Below are 19568 nucleotides of genomic sequence, written 5' to 3' on the forward strand. Positions count from 1 at the left end.
TTTAGGATGCAAATCTTTTTTTTTTTTTTTCTGACTGGATAGATGTGATGGATAAATGTTTCTTCCTGTTGAACTTCATGTGCTTTATTGTGACTCTTTCTTTCAGATGAAGCTAGATGGCTGAAATGTATGAAAGTAAATAATAGGTATAACTTCTCTGGTGCTTACCACAAAGAAGTGCTAGTTTGTAGCCTCCCTCTTGTTCTCTCTCTCTACGTATGTATGCATGTCTTGGTACATGGAGTGCTCGTTGCTTTCCAGAAACTTGGGACTGCACCTCAACTCATCCAAACGAGTGGCAATTTCTCGGAATCACAGTTGCTTCCCCATCTGGCATTCATTGTTGTCCTCTGGTTTAGCCAGCGCTGCTGAGGAGTACAAGCAAATAGAAAAATATCAGACATATTAATTATTGCCCCCTTGCTATGTAAAGAAAAAGGAAACTTTTCCAATTTTTTCTCTTTTCCCAGGTATTTACACTATGTGTTTGACTTGGGAAACGGTGCCAACCTCATCAAGGGAAGTTCTAATAAACCTCTGAATGACAACCAGTGGCATAATGTCATGATATCAAGGGACACCAACAACCTACACACTGTAAAGATTGACACTAAAATCACAACACAGAGCACAGCTGGAGCCAGAAATCTAGATCTAAAAAGTAAGTAGAGTGATTCTTGTATTATCTACAGTGAGGGCCATTACAGAATAATAAACAGAATAAATCACAGTACTGTATAATTGTGTAATATTGTATGAAACATTTTATTTTATAATAATCAGTATGATCACAAGAGATTACATCATCTTAACCTGACAATGCCAGTTTAGAAGTACTTCTACAAAGGTAGGTACAACTTGAAACATGTGAGGATCCCATGGGAATAAAAAAATTAAAATTAAAAAAAAAGTAGGAAATTATAATATCACAAAGTGGCCCATATAAATCAAAATATAGTTGAGGGACTAAAGGAGGCTTACAATGTCTATGTAAAAACTTGACTTTTACACGAACATAGGTCATATAAGTAGCATAACCTACTCAACTAAATGAGTATGTAATATGTAACGCATCATTATTTCCATGGCAGGTAGGGTAAACTTTGTTACCTGCACTGAACCTACATGTTATAAATCCAGCTAGATTTTTTAAGATCTATTTTTTATAAACATATGTATATTTTAAAATAAGTGATAGTAATGAGTTCTGTGGATGGGTTTATGAAAAACTAATTTGCATCTGAGGAAAATATCTTTTTGAAAGGATGTATAGGTAAACTTTTAAAATAATGACTACCTAATCAGACATAAAAATATATGTCCTGGTCATGTGGAAAAGTAGTGTGTATTTTACCATTCTTTAAAAAGGCTGTTGGCAGGAAAACTGAAATTTCATAACAGTCAAAGAAATATGATATTTCAAAAGCCAGGATGTTCAAAGTAGATATTAATATTCCATCAAGAGCTTATTCCTTGCTGAATTTTCTTTTAAGTGCCTCTGAGTCACAGATAATGAGCTGACCTTGGTAATTATGCTGGATTTTGTGATATTTTACATGTTTGCCTCACTTGAAAGTGCTATTAAGATTGTAAGAAAGACTGTGAAAACAGTATCCTGATATGTCATAATCTTCAATAAGAGATTCTTCTATTTAAAAACTTGGCATTTCTGATAAAGCTTTTTGGGTGGCTCACACTCCATTCCTAAAGTAGCATTTGAAATTTGTTACACGCTATTTCTCGGGCTTGCAGTTTTTAAACATAATCGATTTTTTATTGATGAAGTTTAATATTTCAACATTGTTTTTGATGCTGTAGAAAACGCATCCAGCTTGTTCCTTGACATTCTTAAAATGGCCAGTACTATTTATGCATATCTGTATGTCTTTAATATGTTTGCCTCTTTTCCTAGTAGCTAAATCAGGCATGGGTAAGGGGAAAAAAACAAAAACAAAAAAAACCCAATCCTGTTGCGAGCTGATAATTAACACAGCCATTTTATTCGACATATTTTCCAAAGCGATTGTGGTGGGTCCTTGGTGTGCCGGTTTATTTAAGGAAAGGGGCTCAGGTTCTCTCCATGTGCTCGCTGAAGGCACTAGAGAGCGCTGTGATCTCACTGAAGGCGCTGCCAGGGCGCAGCAAAAAAAAGCAGCCTGCAAAACCCAACATCCCTGAACATCCCTGAGCATCCCTTTGTGTGCGGCACTTTGAAAATGCTGCTTTCGCCTTACGCTTTTGAAGTAAAACTGTATCCATAGCTGCCGCGTTTTCTAACCTTGAATTCCTTCGGAATAAAAAAAAAAAAGGAATGAGTAGCACGAAAAGAGAAACCATACTGAGATTTGAAGCGACTAAGGTGAATTGTGTTAGGTGATTTTCTATAATTTACCACCCAGGGAAGGTGGATAGTGAAAGAATAACAAGCCTGATGTGTTCAGTGCAGGAATATATAGCAAACACCTCTCTAAAACTGGTCTAGCATACACAGGTCCTCAGCATCTGTCTTCTCTTAATTGTATGCCTCATTTTAGATTATTGATTTAAATGTATTATACTGTATTTTTCTCAGGTTCCTTTAAATACGGCACAATGTATATAATGAGAATTTTGGTTGGATTTGGGAGGGGATTCAAGCTGATACTTTTTAGCCAGCAGGCTAAAAGGGAGAAAAAATTGCCTTTCATTACTGTTTTTCCTTCCTTATTATTTAGTAGAAATTATCTACTGTAGTTGCTTCTTTTCTATTTTATATCTGTGTTGCTTGCAATGGCATGTTTCTGTTGTGCTATAAACCCTCCATATACTTTCCTGATATAAATAGTTACAGTTAATTCATTGTCCTGTACTATCTTAGCCTTGGCAACAAAGCAAATGCAAAATCACACTTCCTGCTATCAATAGTGTATTGATATCAATTGTATCTGCTTAACCAGATATCAATAGTTATCACTACATCTGCTTAATCAGAGTTATCATTAGGAAAAATATAGATGTGTGCAGATAGTATGAAACCTGCAGCCATTCTGAGTAATTGTAGAGTTACCAGATTTCTGATTTTGAAATCCAAGCTCATCCTAGAAAAAGAAACCCACTATATGTGGGTTTTTACAAATACACAGTGAATTCAGCACAAAGATAAGACACAGATTGTGTTGTTGAGCCTGCACAGCATGGAAGTTGTCTGGGAGAGCAGACAGCTGCCATAAAAGTATGGGAGAGAATTTCCAATATATGTTTCCTTTTGGGTGTAGGATTTGGCTATATAACACAGAAAGTTCATTATCACACACATCAGTTCCCTGCATTACCTCTGGTAAAATTTCAGCAGCTACCTGTGGAAACACATATATTACATCCTGCAGCCTAATTATTGCTGTAATTAGATGGGTAAATTATAAATTGGGGACAAATAAATGAGTGAAAATAATTCTGTGTTTGGATTCCAAGAACTGTGTTATTTTTCCTCACAGGGAAAATTAGCAAAGTGTGCTGAGGTGCAGTTCTAGCAATAACCCGTAAAGATAAATGAGTCTGAACAGCAAAAGCAGTGCAGCTCAAGCCTGCCAACACAGTTACACAGCAAATTTCCTTTCATTTATTTAATGAGCAGATTCTCTGTCCTGCTTTCAGGATAGCTCAGATGGTTGGCATGGCTGCAACTCAAGGCCTGAAAGAGTTGGGTGGAGGGGAATTCTTGCTTGTTGTACTTGATGCTGCGCTCTGATGTTCTGAGGGGTATGAGTAGCCTCAAAGGGCACAGGAAAAACAAGAGAAAATTATTTATTTGATGGAGTGCCTACATTGGTGGACAAGGGAAAGATTACAGATGTCATTTATCTGGACTCCTGTAAAGCCTTTGACATAGTTAGCCACAACATCCTTTTCCCCCAGACTGGAGAGAGGTGGATTTAATGGTGGATTTAATGATGGAAAGTGGTTGGACAGTTGCATTCAGTGGTGATCGACGACTCAAAGTCCTGATGGACAGCAGTGACAAGTGGTGTCTCTCAGGGGTCCTCGTTGGCACCAGTGTTATTAAATACCTTTGTTATTGACATAGAGAGAGGCATTGAGTGCACCCTCAGCATATTTGCTGATGACACCAAGCTGGGTGGTGTGGTTGGCACACCTGAGGACAGGATGCCATCCAGAGGTACCTGGATAAGCTGGAGAAGTGGGCCCGTTGTGCTCTCATGAGGTTTAATGAGACCAAGAGCAGGTGCTGCACCTGGGATGGGGCAAACCCTGGTGTCAACAGAGGCAGGGGGATGAACAGATCGAGAGCAGCCCTGCCCTGAAGGACTTGGGGGTGCTGGTGGATGGGGGGCTGGATGTGACCTGGTGTTGGGATCTCTAGCTGGTCAGAGTGACCCCAAGAAGAGTTCCAAAGTCTCTTTTCCCAGCCCGGCGCTTGAAGAAGGAGTCAGGGCTCTTCATTTCTCGGTCTCAAGGTTGTTTATTGTGTCTTATCTATAAAAAATCTTCTCCTGCCCTGCCGAGGTCTGCTCAGCAAGACAGTCCGAGGGATTCTGCCTGCCCCCAGGGTGGTGTTATATCTTTATACTAAAAACTACGTATAACATATTTACAATTACTTTCCAATACCTATCACCTATGTTAGACAGTGAGCTTCTACTCTAAACCAATCCAAAAGTGCCAACATCACAGCAGAAGGTGGAGGCCAAGAAGAAGAAGGAGAAAGGCTGGACATGCCCAGATCCCTCCATCTTGCCTCCTGACCCATACCAAAAACCCTAAAATCTACTTTTCCTACCCCGTGATAACTTTGCTAATATTCTACTTAAACTGTTGTGGCTTGTTGATTTTCATTTAAGGTTGGTAATTTGCTCCATGGGTCATAATCAAAACCACAGGAATTTTGGGCTCTGTGCCAGGGTCTCTGAGCCCCCTGGCAGGGGTCTTGGCTGCTCAGGACAGCCAGAGGGATGTCCTGGGTGCTGACAGCCTGGCCACGTGTGCTGCAGCCCAGAGAGCCAAATGTGTCCTGGGCTGCATCAGGAGCACCGTGGGCCGCAGGGCAGGGAGGGGATTCTGCCCCTCTGCTCTGCCCTGCTGGGATCCCACCTGGAATATTGCATCCAGCTCTGGGCTCCCAGCACAGGAAGGACAGGGAGCTGCTGGAGCCAGGCCAGAGGAGGCCACCAAGATGATCCAAGGGGTGGAACACCTCTGCTATGAGGAAAGGCTGAGAGAGTTGGGATTGCTCAGTCTGGAAAGGAGAAGGCTTTGGGGTCACCTAATTTTTGGCTTCCAGTTCCTGAAGGAAGCCTGGAAGAAGGCTGGAGAGGGACTTTTTTACAAGGGCCTGTAGTGACAGGATAAGGGGGAATGGCTTCAAACTGAAAGGGTAGATTTAGGTTAGATATTAGGAAGAAATTCTTCCCTGTGAGGTTGGTGAGGCACTGGCACAGGTTGCCCAGAGAAGCTGTGGATGCCCCATCCCCAGAAATATTTAAGGCCAGTTTGGATGGGGCTCTGAGCAACCTAGTCTAATGCAAGTTATCCCTGCCCATGGCAAAGGGCTGGAAAAAATGATCTTTAAGGTCCATTCCAACACAAACCATTTTGTGGTCCTTGTTCCTCTCTGTTGCCAAAGAAATGTTGTCTCCCTGTTTCAGGCTGTGGGTTTTGGAATTTCTATAATGTCTCTTCCCTCTCCACATTTTTTTTCAGTGTGGTATGGGAAACTATAGTTCTGTCAGAAATTATTTTATTTTATAAGTACTTGAAGATGCATGATCTGCTTCCGAGGAGGAGGACATCCTCAAGCACACTTTATATCCACTTACCTACCAGGGTTTAATCTTCCTCTTGCTTCTCTCCTACACATATAGGCAGTATTTTAATCCCCAGAGCTTTCACACACTTTTTTAAACAGCAAGCATAAAAAACCCTGCAAAATCCAGTCAGAATTCCCTTGGAATACCCATCAGAAAATTAAAATATTTTAGCATTTTAATTGTTTATAAATTGAAATTAGAAGCTGAGATATTGTACTCTTATCAAACAAGAAGGTAAAGACTGCTGTAGTTATTTTAGTCTGAAAAATAATTAGTTACAAACTTTTATATGAGTTGGTAGTTTCAGTGCTTCAGTATCCAATCCAATTTTAAACTTTCCAGATCATAGAATATATTCACAGATATGCTGTATCCTCTAAGATGATCTGCAGTCATCCCAATCTTGATATTGGGCTAAATATATATAATTTTAGAAGGAAATCACCATTCTGGAAAAAAGCCTGCACAGCTCAGCATTTATGGGTTAACTTTTGCTGCCTGTGCATCATTTCAGTTGTCAAGACCTGCTTTTTTGAACTGACATTCATAATTTCAACTTGTCTCACTGTCATCATCTTTCATGTGGCCTTCCCAAATGTCAGTTTTAGAGCCCATTGTAAGCATATGTTATTCCTGGGCTTTCATATCACTGCATCCTCAAAAAATGCTATTCATATTAGAGCACACATCAGAATCAGCCTACTTGGATTAAAATAACCTGTCTAGATCTCTTGTTGTCTGTTTTACTTTCATTTGTGTATCTCTTCACTGGCCCCTAGCTTCCTTTATTCTTTTGAGATAGGGCTGCTGCTGCTTCTATCTGTGTTTGCTTTTCCATTTGCTGTTTTGTCCAATATTGTGAAAACAGACTAGACTGAAGCACCTGAAAAAAATGTAGATCTATTAATTTCTGATTTCACCAGTAGTTTTGCAAATGTACCAAATTAGAGTTCTTCAATGTGCATAAAGATTTGCTTGGCAATTAATTCATCCTTGTAAACTTTGAATGCAATTAACTAAATTATCAGTAGATCTATTAGCCTGGTATATTCATTGATGATTTGCAATAGTCCCTTAATCTATTGATATTTCATTTGCCTGTCAAAGTAGGTTATTCATGCTGAGCTAAATTAATCTTGATCATAGTGAGGAATTCCTGTTTCAGCAGTGGAAATTGAAGCTGTTTTAATTTCATGTAATATTTCTCTCTGTTGTTTTATACTGAGGCAGTTATTATTGTTGCCTCATTATATGTTTTTTTTCTCTACATTGCAAAGTCTCCATCAACAGCAGTGATCCTTTATATTTTTATCACTAGAGAAAAAAAGCTTTTAGAAGCACAGAACATTGTACAAATGAGGAAGTATTAATATCTAAATTTCTCAAATAATCATGCCTGAGCTAAATGTAATGACCTTGCCAGTGGGCTGTGAATTCTTCATGCAGAAATAATGTTCTGTTCCAAATACAGAGTTCCAAATACTGTCAACAGCAAATAGAACTTCCCAGTGTGACCTATTGGAGTAGACAATGGCAAATGCAGCTGTTGTCTTCATGATAGTGAAGGAAAGCAGACGCTGTACAGAGGAAAAACAAGGGACTTAGGACTCTTCTTTGGATCTTCCTACGTAGCAAAGCTCTAGGAGTAGAGAACAATAGGTCATTGGACAACCTGGTCTAATGGAATTCCTTTATTCTCCTTTTTTGACCACTTTTCACATGCTACTTCTAAACAATGCTGTCTACCAGGTTGTGAAAATAATTTTGATAGTGCTAAGCCTTCAGAAATTGTATCCAAGTTACCAAAATTATAAGACGGGGTAAAAAATTGAAAATTTATTCCAGCAGTTCTAGGTTTAATAAAGATATTCTAGAGTTTGCACTATGAAGTCAGTTACAATGCAATAGTCTGTCAGATGAGTACATGGTGAAAGGGTTTTTGTTTTCTGCCTCTTTTCCCCTGTTCTTCTCAGTCTGTCATACATATACGACTGGATAAATTTGCCTTCATTCCTACAGCTGTTTGACATGCAGGTTATTACTGATGATAATTGTGGACTTTCTTTCAAGCCTTTCCGGAACACCAAGTAAAAGCTGTGTTAAGAATTATACAGGAAACATAGATGCTCTTAAAACTTACCAAAACCTCTGAATATTTAGTATAAATATGCATCCACTGCATCCTAGCCCCCCCACAGATACACAGAGTGAAGAAGCACATCCTAAATTTGCTTTAAAAAGTGCTGCTGTGAACTGTCATTAACCTTGGTATTTTAACTGAGCAATCCTTTTTGCAAAAGGGCAGCTCCATGGAATATCCTCAGAGTCTGAATGTGATTGTCTTGATCAAAAGAAATATCATATAAAAATCACACTCTGCCAGCCTGCATTCCAAATAAGAATGTTTAGCGCCTCAGCTGGTTGGTAGCTTTATGTGGAGCTCTAGCCAAAGGAAGAGTTTTGCAGATGATGATGTCTGGGGTCTAGTAGGTCTGTTGGAAAGAGGAATTCCTCACTATTTTGAAAGCAAGCTCTGCAAAGAGCATGTGTTGGATGATAAAGCAGAGAGGGAAAAAATTAGTGCAGGAAGAAGGGAGATCTGAATATACTATGCCATGCAATTGCCAGCTTTGTTAGATTCTGTCTATTTTTGAGGTGTGTGCAATCTCTAGAAGTGGTCAGAACAGGAAAGAAATGAAGGGCATTTGATGTGCTTGAATGCCTCACCTCTCCACCACAGCCATCCCCCTCATGCAGAGTAATTGGCTCAGCATTGATTATGTGGGAGATGGATTGCCACGCACGTTTATATGGCAATTAGATTTTATTATTTACCATTTAACATGCATCACCAACTTTCCTCACAGTCCATTGCACAAGCAGACTGCTTTGGTTTTACATCTGTTTAATCTTTTTCAATGCCAATGCTCTTCATCTAGTCTTTAGTGGAGGTAAAAACAAGCAGAGAGAAATAGAGCAACTGGGACTCTGAGGAATGTTATTGTCAGGAAAATGTTAAATGTTTTCGTGTGACTGTTTCTTGTAAGAAAAAGAATTATTTTTGAGAACAGAATTGTTGGGGAAATGGTGGGTTTTAACCTGGAGAAGTCTTCAGATTTGAGCACTTACATCTTGAATATCTCCTTTTGTCTATTCAATGCTTATCTCCTGAGGACATTGCTGTGTGGTTACTGTTGCTCACACACCAGCACTCCCTATGACACAGCTTTGCTTGCCTGTGAAACATGGGCACATTTGTGTAATCCCTGAGGAGCACTAAACTGAGTTGAAAATTGCAATAAGAATGAAATCTGAGCACCGAGAGGTGGGTGCAGAATTGGACAGCACACCCAGCAGAGCACAAGGAAAAGTTTCTTGGCAGAAGAATATTTGTGGAACTGTGGAAAGTCTTCAATGTAGTTCTGTGTAGTGTGATGGAATCAGGAGATTGGAGGTGGAACAGCACCTGTATCTCCACTGTGGACTGCCATGGATATTGGTGGCAAGTGAAAACTGGAAGATGCTGTTCCTGGTGCACCCATCAACTGTAAATTCTTTCTGGTATCTCTTAAATTCTCCTTGCCTTTTTTTTTCCTGTCAGTGTGGACTACAGGGCAGTGCTGCAGTGAAATTGTAAAAAGAACAGTAAAGTATCACTCAAAGGAAGAAATATCTTCAAAGTTCAATTCTCTTGACAAATAACTACAATATGCACTATTGTGCCAATAAGTGTGCCTAAAGAAAACCCACAATGTCAGCATTTCAGTGCTGGTGATTTCTCTTTTTTTTTTTTTTTTTCCCTTTCCTAATACATTTAATAGTGTATTCAGAAAAGATACTGAAAGCAGTGTAGAATAGGGGTGAAAAGATCAGTTTCTATATTCCTTCCCAAAAGAGTGACTTGCTAACCTAGAAATTCTTCTTTATTTTTTTCCTTTTTATTTGCCTGTAAACATTTTGCCTTGTTTGGTTATCAGTATAGGGAATGTGAAAGATGAAAGCCACCACCTGTCACATCATAAAACAGCCTCTTGCCTGAAGTATTTGAAAGGACAGATAACTCAGCAGAGCCTGGACAAGTAAACTAGCCACCCTTTCCCTCCTTAGGTGAGAGAGGGTCTAAAAGTGATAGAATTCATCACTCCAATAAGAAAAATATTTGAAAAGACTATTTTTCTTAAAAAAAAAAAAATCACATCAAAACCAAAAGACATCAACCACAAATCAATACTGAAGCTCCGGAACAGACTCTTTGAAGTGAGTAAGTGGACATAAAACACTAAGTTTACATTTTCATGTCTTCCCTCAACTGCCCTGCCTTGCAAGTGGTAGACAAAATCCAGTCATGCTTTGCTCTAGCAGCAAGCAGGCCTGTGAATGCACAGCAAAGTGCATATTCTCTGCTGCAAAGGGGGTTTGAAAAGCCATATGCTGGAGCGTATGCGCTGCAGAAACTGTGTGGATGCAGCATTTAAGCCTTTGTCAACAGTTCTTCTGTTTATTAATGGGCTATGGTGCAGACTTCTTGGTTTATGGGGAAAAAAAAAGAGCAATTATGTCTCATCAATGTTTTTTTAAGGAGCAAACATTTTTTGATATGGAACAAAGAGCAAATGTTTGCTCAGTGTTGATGAAGGTGAGGAGAGACTCTGGAATGACCACTCACCCACTATTCAGGCTCAGTTCCTTTTCTAAAGTGTGTGCTGAAATTTGAAAGAAAAATCTCTGCTGTTCTCTGGCTATTGCACAAAGCAAATGTGCAAAAGGTGGGTGATTCTGTGTGCTGGGGAGCTGAGAAGGTCATCAAGGCCAAGTAGGCTCCCATATTTCAGAGTGTCAAAGACATCTGAAAGCCTACCTGACATTTCCATTTGAGACAGCAGCCCTTGATTGGTGATCAGACACCAGAACAGGTGTCTGTTCTTTTAGCCGGTGCATATTCAGCTTGTGGAGAGCAATTTATTTTCACAATTCAGTTGACTTAAAGATACCATGAGTTGGGATTGTGTGGGTTGTCCTGGGATGAGTTCCACCATGAAGTTTGTAGTGCAATTATTAAGATACTACAAAGTGATTTCTATTGATCTGTTAAGAGTAGCTCATCTGTTTTAGGAGGGACTGGAATAAAGAGAACACTTTTTTCATTTGAGATTAGACTTTCCCTATGGCATTTCTCAGTCTTTGCCGTCCTCCTTTGTCTTTGCCTGCCTGAGGGAAGAAGCTGTTTTATGCTTGATCATTTTGAACTAGCATATTTGGAGAAAAGTGTGCCTGACACCTTGGCTTCACCACAGCCAGATGTTCCTTTGTATTTTCGTGTGTCATATAAAGGAATTGTGGAGATGCCTGCTGTGTTTTCAGAATCCACCATGGTATGCCAGGGCCATCCATCTTGTTCCTGGGGATTAACACCACCCTAGTACACCGCAGAAGCATTCTCAATCTTAGCCAGGGTAGTGATTTAGTACAATGTGACATTAGAAACATGACAAAGCAACTTCTTCCAAAAGGAAAGAGAAATTAGGACAATAACTGAAAGTACTTTTAAAACCAGCAGCACAACAAGAGACTGGGGGAGAGAATGTCTGCTCTTGTAGAGCATGATGGATTTGACGATGCTTTTGTTCAGGCATATAAAAATATTCCAGAGATATTGTCTTTATGGATTATGAAAAAGTCAAGCCACAATTCCTTACACTGTTGTATATCCTCCTTATTTTTTATTTTTTTTTAGTCATACGTGGGGCCATATTTGAATGTTTTTTTCTTTCTTGTCAGCAAAGGTGTTCAAGAAATGAGCACCAGATATGTACACGAAACACACAAATGTAGGAGAGTAAACAAGCCCAACTATATCCTGGCTAAAGTACTTGCTGCTTGATGTCACAAATCTTCTGTACCAACCTGCTGCTGGTTTGTTAAGGGGTCTAGGTGCACCAGTCACACCTGAGCAGCATTCTTATGTTCTTACCACCATAAACACATGAAAAACAATTCCCTCTCTACTCATGTTTCAAGACAATGGTAGCTGTTAAATGAAGTCAATGGTTTTTGCCCACCAGCATATATCATGTAAGAATTCTCAGGAATGGAGAAAAGGAGAAAAGTCAGTGAAGTGACCTGTCAGCAATGTCACTAGTGCCAGATAACAACTCTTAATAACTGCTATTAGCTAGTCAGAAAATAGAACAGCATTTTCAATCTTTGTTTTACATTTCCTTGGTTTAGCATTTGCAAAGTTCTTATTTTGAAGAAATGCAGAGGCTTGGGATAAAAAAAGATGAGCTATTACAGGAGGACTTGGCATTTGTTTTACCAACAGTTGTGTGTGACTCACTGTTGTGTGGTGTTCTGTGTGCTTTTGCATAAGTGTGATTCCAATAATGAATACATTGAGAACTCGGGTTAATTTATTAGCTAGCAATTTGTTTCTGTGTTAAATTTACTTGTTATTAAAGCACAAATCAGCTCTAAGTCAGTAAAGAGATTAATAGGTATAAATAGGAAAGATCCTGTGGGAATAACTGAGGATCTGCAGTACTTGTAAAAGATGCAGATTAAACCCACTAAAATCTTCTCTTTAGGAGTGCTTATGGCACAACTGAGCAGTGCCACCATTGCCATGAGGAGGTCTAGCTCTGAAAGTGAAAGTGCTGCCTTCCAGCTGATTCCTCTGGCCTGCCATGCACACCTTTTTTTTCTTTTTTTTTTCTTTTTTTCTTTTTTTTCTTTTTTTTTCTTTTTTCCTCAGAAAAACAAAGAGAGGAGACAATCCTCTAACTCCGAAAAAAAAAGAAAAAAAGAGATAAATCTGTGCACTGACTCTGAATGCAAGAAAAAAGAAGAGAATTGTGTGATTCTGAAATAAATTTCTTTATTTGACACTTTTCTAGTGATCAGAAGGAAATCTTGGGTCACTCTATTACCTCACCTCTTTCTTTTACTACCTGCAACTTTGCCTATGACAATTGGTGGATATTTTATATAAATTTGTTATTTTCCTTTTTAAATTAAAGAAAATCGGGATTAATATGAGAAAAATGAGACGTTTTCAGGGACACATTTAAAAATCAAACTGAACTTTAGAAGAGAACATGTACAAGGAAGGCAGCAGCTGAACTTTAGTCCCAGAAACGATGGTTGCACATTTTCAGTGGGTAGCAGTGTAGCATTAGTGTTGCATTTAGGCTCCAGCCAGTTTTACACAGTGTCATAAGCTTGTACTATTGATCTGATGAACTGTGGTACCTTACTTCATGAAATAACTTCTGTGTAATTCGCACCTGTAAATAGGCAGCTGCACAACAAGGGATTTGCTCTGGAGTAAAATTTCCAGTAGTGAAGCTGTACTTACATAAGTGAGAAAGGGAATTTGTATTGCACTATGTTGAGTCCTCTGATCTCTCTTAGTAGGAACAGGGAAAATCTTGTATCTTTTCTGAATATCTGTCATCACAGGTTTGAGGTAGAATTTAATTAACAATATTTCCTGCAATCTTGTCTTGCCTGAAAGTCTAATGGATTGAGTTTTATTGGAAACCACCTCTTCATTGAGATGAACATGAAAGTAGCATATCATTAACTGAAATAAAAGTAACAATGCAAACATTTTGTGATGGCAGATAATAAAAATTACCAAGTGAAAAAATTAACTAACTTTAAAATAAAAATTAAAAATCTGAGTTTTAATTCCAGAGCTTTGCAAAATTTTGTATCTGAGAGAAAGTGCTTTTCATGCCAGCAGCAGCAAACTCAAAACACATATGGTATTAAACATTTGATATTAAATCTGGGAAGATTACCTCATAGTCATAAAAATACTTTTATATAGTTTATAAAAGGTGAAGTCTAATAGTCAGTATGGCAGCTCAATACATAAGATATATGTTTGTGTATTAGGTGTGAACTACATGCACATTTGATTCTGAAAACCAGAACTCAAAGTTATTTTGAACATCAACAAAATTGAAATATTACCCAGAACATGTATTTGTAAAATTTGTATCTTTAATAGTATAAAATCATCAGTCTAATTATCAACACTCTTAAGGTACTGTAAGTAAGCTGTAGGGATGCAGCTTATTTAGACTCAATATATTGTACTTCACTGCACATGATACCTATTTGGCAATGTTCCAGTGTACATTTTCAGGAGAAAATATTCTGAGTTCCAGTTTATATGTTGGCACACTGACCTGGATTTCTGCTAGCCATCCATCATAACTGGCAGCTACTGCATGACTGTGTATAGCAATCTCAATAGATTTAAAAGATGGATATCAGGAATTAGCAGGAGATGAATCTGAAAGGTTGTGGTTTTAAAGATGTAACTAATCACAGAATGAAAAGGGTTGCTTGGACAGTATATTTTTAAAAAGAGGTTACACATGTCATGTGCAATAGATCAAGTTTAACTTTTTTATCATATAAGTGATTTTCTTAATATTATTCTCTGGAATGGTTTCCCTCTTTTAAGTCTATTTGGATCAGTTGAGATGAATTATCTCTCTATTCTGAGCTGGCAGTGACTGAAGGCACAAAACTTCAGGAAACCTGGAAAGGTTTTGCTCTCTAGATGCCCTGTCTGAGAAAAAGATGAAGAACCTTTATCATGACACAAGTGTTTTAACTTTGTTTTCAGTTCATCAGATTGAAAAATGCAGGAATCTTTCTGCTGTGAATGAATTAGATCCCATTTATGGGAACAGATGGATCACCATATTTTAATCTGTTATGTTTAATCTCACGCTTGTGAGATTTACAATGCACCTCAGAGCTCTAGAGGAAAGCAAGATCTTATTTTCCAAATTATCTGCTTAGAATGGGTAAAGTTTGAGGTGTCCTAATGTATGATGCAACAAAGGTTGGTAAGACTTTTGGTTAGTTTGCTTATTAATTCTATATGTTAATAAGCATTTTCCTAAGCATGTTCCATTTTCTCTTTATTTCACTAATTCAAATGCAGTTGAATTTTAGGGATGATACATGGTGACTAAAGATTTTTCTCAGTCTTACAGACATTTGTTCATTTCAGGTTATTTCCTCACAGGTAAACTGTAAACCATTACAAACAGCACTAAATTGCAGTCTCTTTCAAGCAAGAAATATGCCAGGAGAACCAGTAAAAGGTGTTATCTGTGATTTACACCAATCAGAGGGAGATTAAAACGAGCCCCATGGGGTAGTGACAATAGTACATTCTGTAAAAGCTGCCTACAAAGCTCAGAAATCACTTAGGAAATCAACACTTTTGCATTTGAAGTCAGGTAGAAACACTCTTTGTCACTAGAGCACCTGGTCTTGTGGCCTAGGCTCCAAAATCAGCCAGGCTGAGGGTTGTTCTGGAAAGCACAATGTAGATTAGAATGTATATTCAGATAAACTGCCACAAATTTGTGCTAGCAAAAAAGCATGTCACCAATGAGGATTTAATGCCTGGTTAAACCTGCAGGCTGACACTTGAGGCATACTTAGGGAGGTTCTTATGGTGATGTTGGATGGAAAGGTGGCTGTTCTGTCCACCGGACAAACCCAACATATGAAAGAAATGTAGAGCCTGAATTGTTTTAAAACAAAAAAGCATCCTTCCCTTGGTGTCGAAGAGGAAATTTAGAGTTATGTACTTCCAAAGTAAGTCTATCACAGAGCTAGGAATTACTTGAAGGGAAAAAAGCCCTGGTTTTTAGTCCTAAGTTGCCTGAGGTTCATAGAGCAAGCTGTTTGTTATAGGTGTCTGCCATTAGAATAATTTGCAGCAGTAAAATTCCATTTGCTCAGTGTTTGTACTGCTGTTTTAAAGGCATCTAACTCCCCTTGATCCCACATGAGTTTCAGTGGGGATAGCTGGTCATTTTGGTGTTTAACAATGGTATCTCTAAGTTTCTCCTTTCATGTGTCCCTCAATCTTTTATTTCTTGGTGTACTTCTGAAAGGATGATTCTGGATTCACAGACTTCAGGTGGATCCTGTTGCCTTTTATCTCAATGTGCTGTGTCCATCACTGGCATGGTCTGTGGCCAGCCTCCCTGGATATTGAACAATTACATGAACAAATTGCTTATCAATTATATGAACAATTGTGCCAGTGCTAGATGAGTTTCTAGATGGGGATTCTGTGATTTAATCCTCCTCTCTGCAATAGATGCATGTTTCCTGGCCATGTCAGCTGGCACATGGAAAGCTTGCCCAAATACTTCTAAGTAATCAGCCATACAAATTTGAAGTCTACATTTACATTTGAAAAAATACAGTCCTGCAATGCTGTAGTATTTTGCATATCAGTGTTTGTTTTCTTCTACATTTATTTCAAAGAATATTTTTTGGACATATCTGTCATTCAGCACAAAAAGGCCAGAAGATCAAGTGGGTCAAAGGTTCTGCTGGTTCTTTTTTTTTGTATCTAATATTTATTTCTCCTCACCAGGTGATTTGTATATTGGAGGAGTGGCCAAAGAAATGTTTAAATCCTTGCCCAAGCTGGTGCATGCAAAGGAGGGGTTCCAAGGCTGCCTTGCATCAGTTGACTTGAACGGACGGCTCCCTGATCTCATCTCAGATGCTCTCTTCTGCAATGGGCAAATAGAAAGAGGATGTGAAGGTATTAAATATGCTGGTTTTGTTGTTTTTTGGGTTTTTTATACATATATATATATATATATATATATATGATAGTGAAAGTACTGTGCCAATCCTGCAGGGCTTTTTTGATATTTACACTCCATATATCAAGAGACTATATTTTACCTGCTTGATCTTGCTTCACCCCTTCTTACATAAAGGCTGTGTTTTTTAGTATTATGGAGACAGGCATATGCCTGCCCTAAAGCACAAAGATTAATCTGAGAACATGAGTTAACTTCAGAACGTTAAATGTAGGTTCCTTACTTCCCAATAGCAAGATTTTTTTTGCATGTGTTTTGTTTACTACTGATGTATTTTAATTAATGATAACAACAGTAACAATTAGCTTCAGTGAAGTTCTTAATATCTTCATAACACTCAGGCATTAGTTAATGCTGAGACATTAGCTAAGTAATTCCAATTTTAAAGCAGACATTTTGAGTTGGTTAATTCAAGGCTAATTTATGAACATTTTTAATACCAATCTTCTATCTTCTGTATTTTTGCTCACCCCTTAAATTAGTATTGATATGAACCTTTCTATCTGAAATCAGTAACAGACAAATATGTTTTATCTCAAAATATTATGCCCTTATTGACTCATCTGGTATATCATGAAATTTAAGTGAGGACAGAATTAGAAGAAGTGTATTTCTAATTCAGGAATGTCAATCTCTAGCTATTTTTCCAGCTGTCATTTGATCCCACATTATTTTTACTATGCTTTATGGAATAATTTGAATACATTTTCTGTCCCTGCATATATAATTTATTCACATAATTCTGGATTTTGTGTTTATGTTCAATTTTATATGTGCTCCCTTCTCTCCAGTGCCATTCTTCTCTGGACAGAAAAATGTGTAAATGACATTATAAAATTTATTTCAAGTTGGAATCTTAATGATTTTGATATCAAGTTTGTTAAGTATGCAAATTGACATTGTAAAAATCCAAGGAGAGCTGGGGGGTTCCTTAAGTTTTAGGAGATAAAGCTTCCTGGTGGATAAAGTCTGCCTCCTCTTTTGTTGTGCCTACAGAGCATTTGGACAACTGGAACATTTTTGTTCTTTACCTGCTACTTTAAATTAGCAATATAAGTTCTATTGTTAGTATATAGAAACAGACACTAAAGCTACAGAAAAATAGAAGATAGGAATTTTGCATATGTCTTTCAGGAGTGCAAAAATATGTATTAGTTTGCCACTGAGTCTAGAAAATTAGATTCTGCCTTCTGAATGGTTTTAGCAATTCCATCCCTGCACCATCCCTCCAGAGAGTCAAAGTATGTCTTAATTCCATTATGCATTTCAGAGCTTCTTTTGAAATTATGTAATTTCCTAAATGAATTTTCTGTACTTCAAAGAAGTATTGCCACAGGCCTGGTGTGTGAATTCACCTTTTAAGCCACTGGCACAACCCAGCTATGGGTGGATTTAGTAGAGCTACCAACAATTTAATAAAGGCCATAAAGCTATTGTCCTTTTTGGTAGAGAGTTTTTTTCCCAGCACCAAAACCACCTGACACAAGAAACTGGGCAAACCAGATGTGCTGCCTTGCTCCCAGAGAGCTTCCTCCTCAAAAGTCTTCTGCCTGCAGAAGGAAATCTTTAACAGCATGGAATGAAATATCCCCTTAACCTGCTTAACCTTGCAAATTATATCTTCCATCTCACTTGTTTACTTCAAGTCCTCATGTCTGACCCATCTGTCAGTCTTTTGTTTGCAGACCATTGATTCAGATTTCCAAAAAACTGTTCTGCCACCTAAAAGATGATTTCGGTCATTTGTGAATTCAGGTGCCTCTTGCATGCCTCAAGCTGTTCCTACCTCTGCTGCTGTGTCCAGCCAGGACTTCTCCATCCTTACAGAGCTGGGAGTTGTGCACCAATCTCACCCTGCCACTGGATGTCCAAAGGTCCAAAGAGCTCAGGACACAGCAGCAGAAGTAATTTCAGAAGTGTTAGTCACCACCACTCTCAGTCCCAAAGACAGCTGGTACATGCCCAGTGTTAAGACATCAGGTTCTGCAAAATCTGTCCTGAGAAGTGAGGCACTTGGATTTGCTGTTTTTCAGATTTATGGAATTGAATTCCCCAACTTTCAGGTACACATCAGGGAAAAAAAAAAAAAACAACTACAAAAACTCTTTTTCTTTCTTCTGTCAAACTGTCAAACTCTGAAGCCATAATGTACTTCTAATTAATTTTATCTGTTAGATTTTGTACCTAATTTTTTTTCTCTCAATGATTTGACGGTCATAAGTGCATTAAACATTTTGAGCAAGGTCACCATGGGATTGCTGTGGCATGTTGGAAGGTTTGCCTTTTGAAGCTTCAACCACAGGCAGAGAGATATCTCTATCATTGAACATGAAACATAATTTACACTTGGCAGAATCCATCTTCTTGACAAATTTTCAATGACTAGAACAGATAGAAGCTAACAGCTAGAAAGATAAATATGCTAACTAGCTCTTTGAATTGTTAATACCAAACCCCAAAGCCAGGTTGTGTCAACACAGTTTTCCTCCAGTCAAATCAATTGTACTTCCTTTTCCCACTTAAAATATGATACAACCATAATTTTTATAGAGTTATAAGAAAATGCACTGTGTGTATATCTGCATATAAAATGCAATTTGTGTATTCTTTGAACTACATGGAAAAAAATCACAGTATTAACATACATGAAGATTCTTGGTAGTGAGATAAGAAATTTGTTTTAATAATATATTGTAAAGCATCTAGTGTCAGTTTATAATGCTTATTGTGATATATATTGCATGCAAGCCCTCACATAGGACAAATGTAAGGAGATTCCCAAACTCAGTCAATTAAAACAGCTGCAGTGAAGACTGAATAAATTAGAATATTTAAAAAATTAAATATGATAAAAGAAAAAGAGCTAGAGAAAGAGTGTGTTGCAGTATTTTTACTTACTACCTTAGTACTTCAATAAATAAATATATATAGGAAAATATCAGCTTGTTAGGGTAAATATCATAGTATTTACCACCGTTATACAGGTGTCTTCAGTTCTTTGGGGAAAAATAATCCTACTTTTGCTAAAAGAAATGCTTATATGTAAGCTAGTCTTGATGGCAATTTTAGAATAATGACTAATATAGATAAGCCAAGAGTGCTA

General features: G+C 37.9%; 1 protein-coding gene across 18 annotated transcripts in view; it reads left to right on the plus strand.

The window, feature by feature from the left end:
* The window catches only part of NRXN1 (neurexin 1), a 678763-nt gene that overhangs the window by 320054 nt on the left and 339141 nt on the right, over positions 1 to 19568 (plus strand). For all 18 annotated transcript variants that reach the window (XM_066546261.1, XM_066546262.1, XM_066546271.1 and 15 more), the window contains 2 exons: positions 471 to 661; positions 16228 to 16401. In XM_066546261.1, coding sequence (XP_066402358.1) covers positions 471 to 661; positions 16228 to 16401 — 365 coding nt within the window. The remainder of the gene's footprint in view (positions 1 to 470; positions 662 to 16227; positions 16402 to 19568) is intronic.

Source organism: Molothrus aeneus, chromosome 3, assembly GCF_037042795.1.
Source record: "Molothrus aeneus isolate 106 chromosome 3, BPBGC_Maene_1.0, whole genome shotgun sequence".
In the NCBI taxonomy this organism is placed as follows: domain Eukaryota; kingdom Metazoa; phylum Chordata; class Aves; order Passeriformes; family Icteridae; genus Molothrus; species Molothrus aeneus.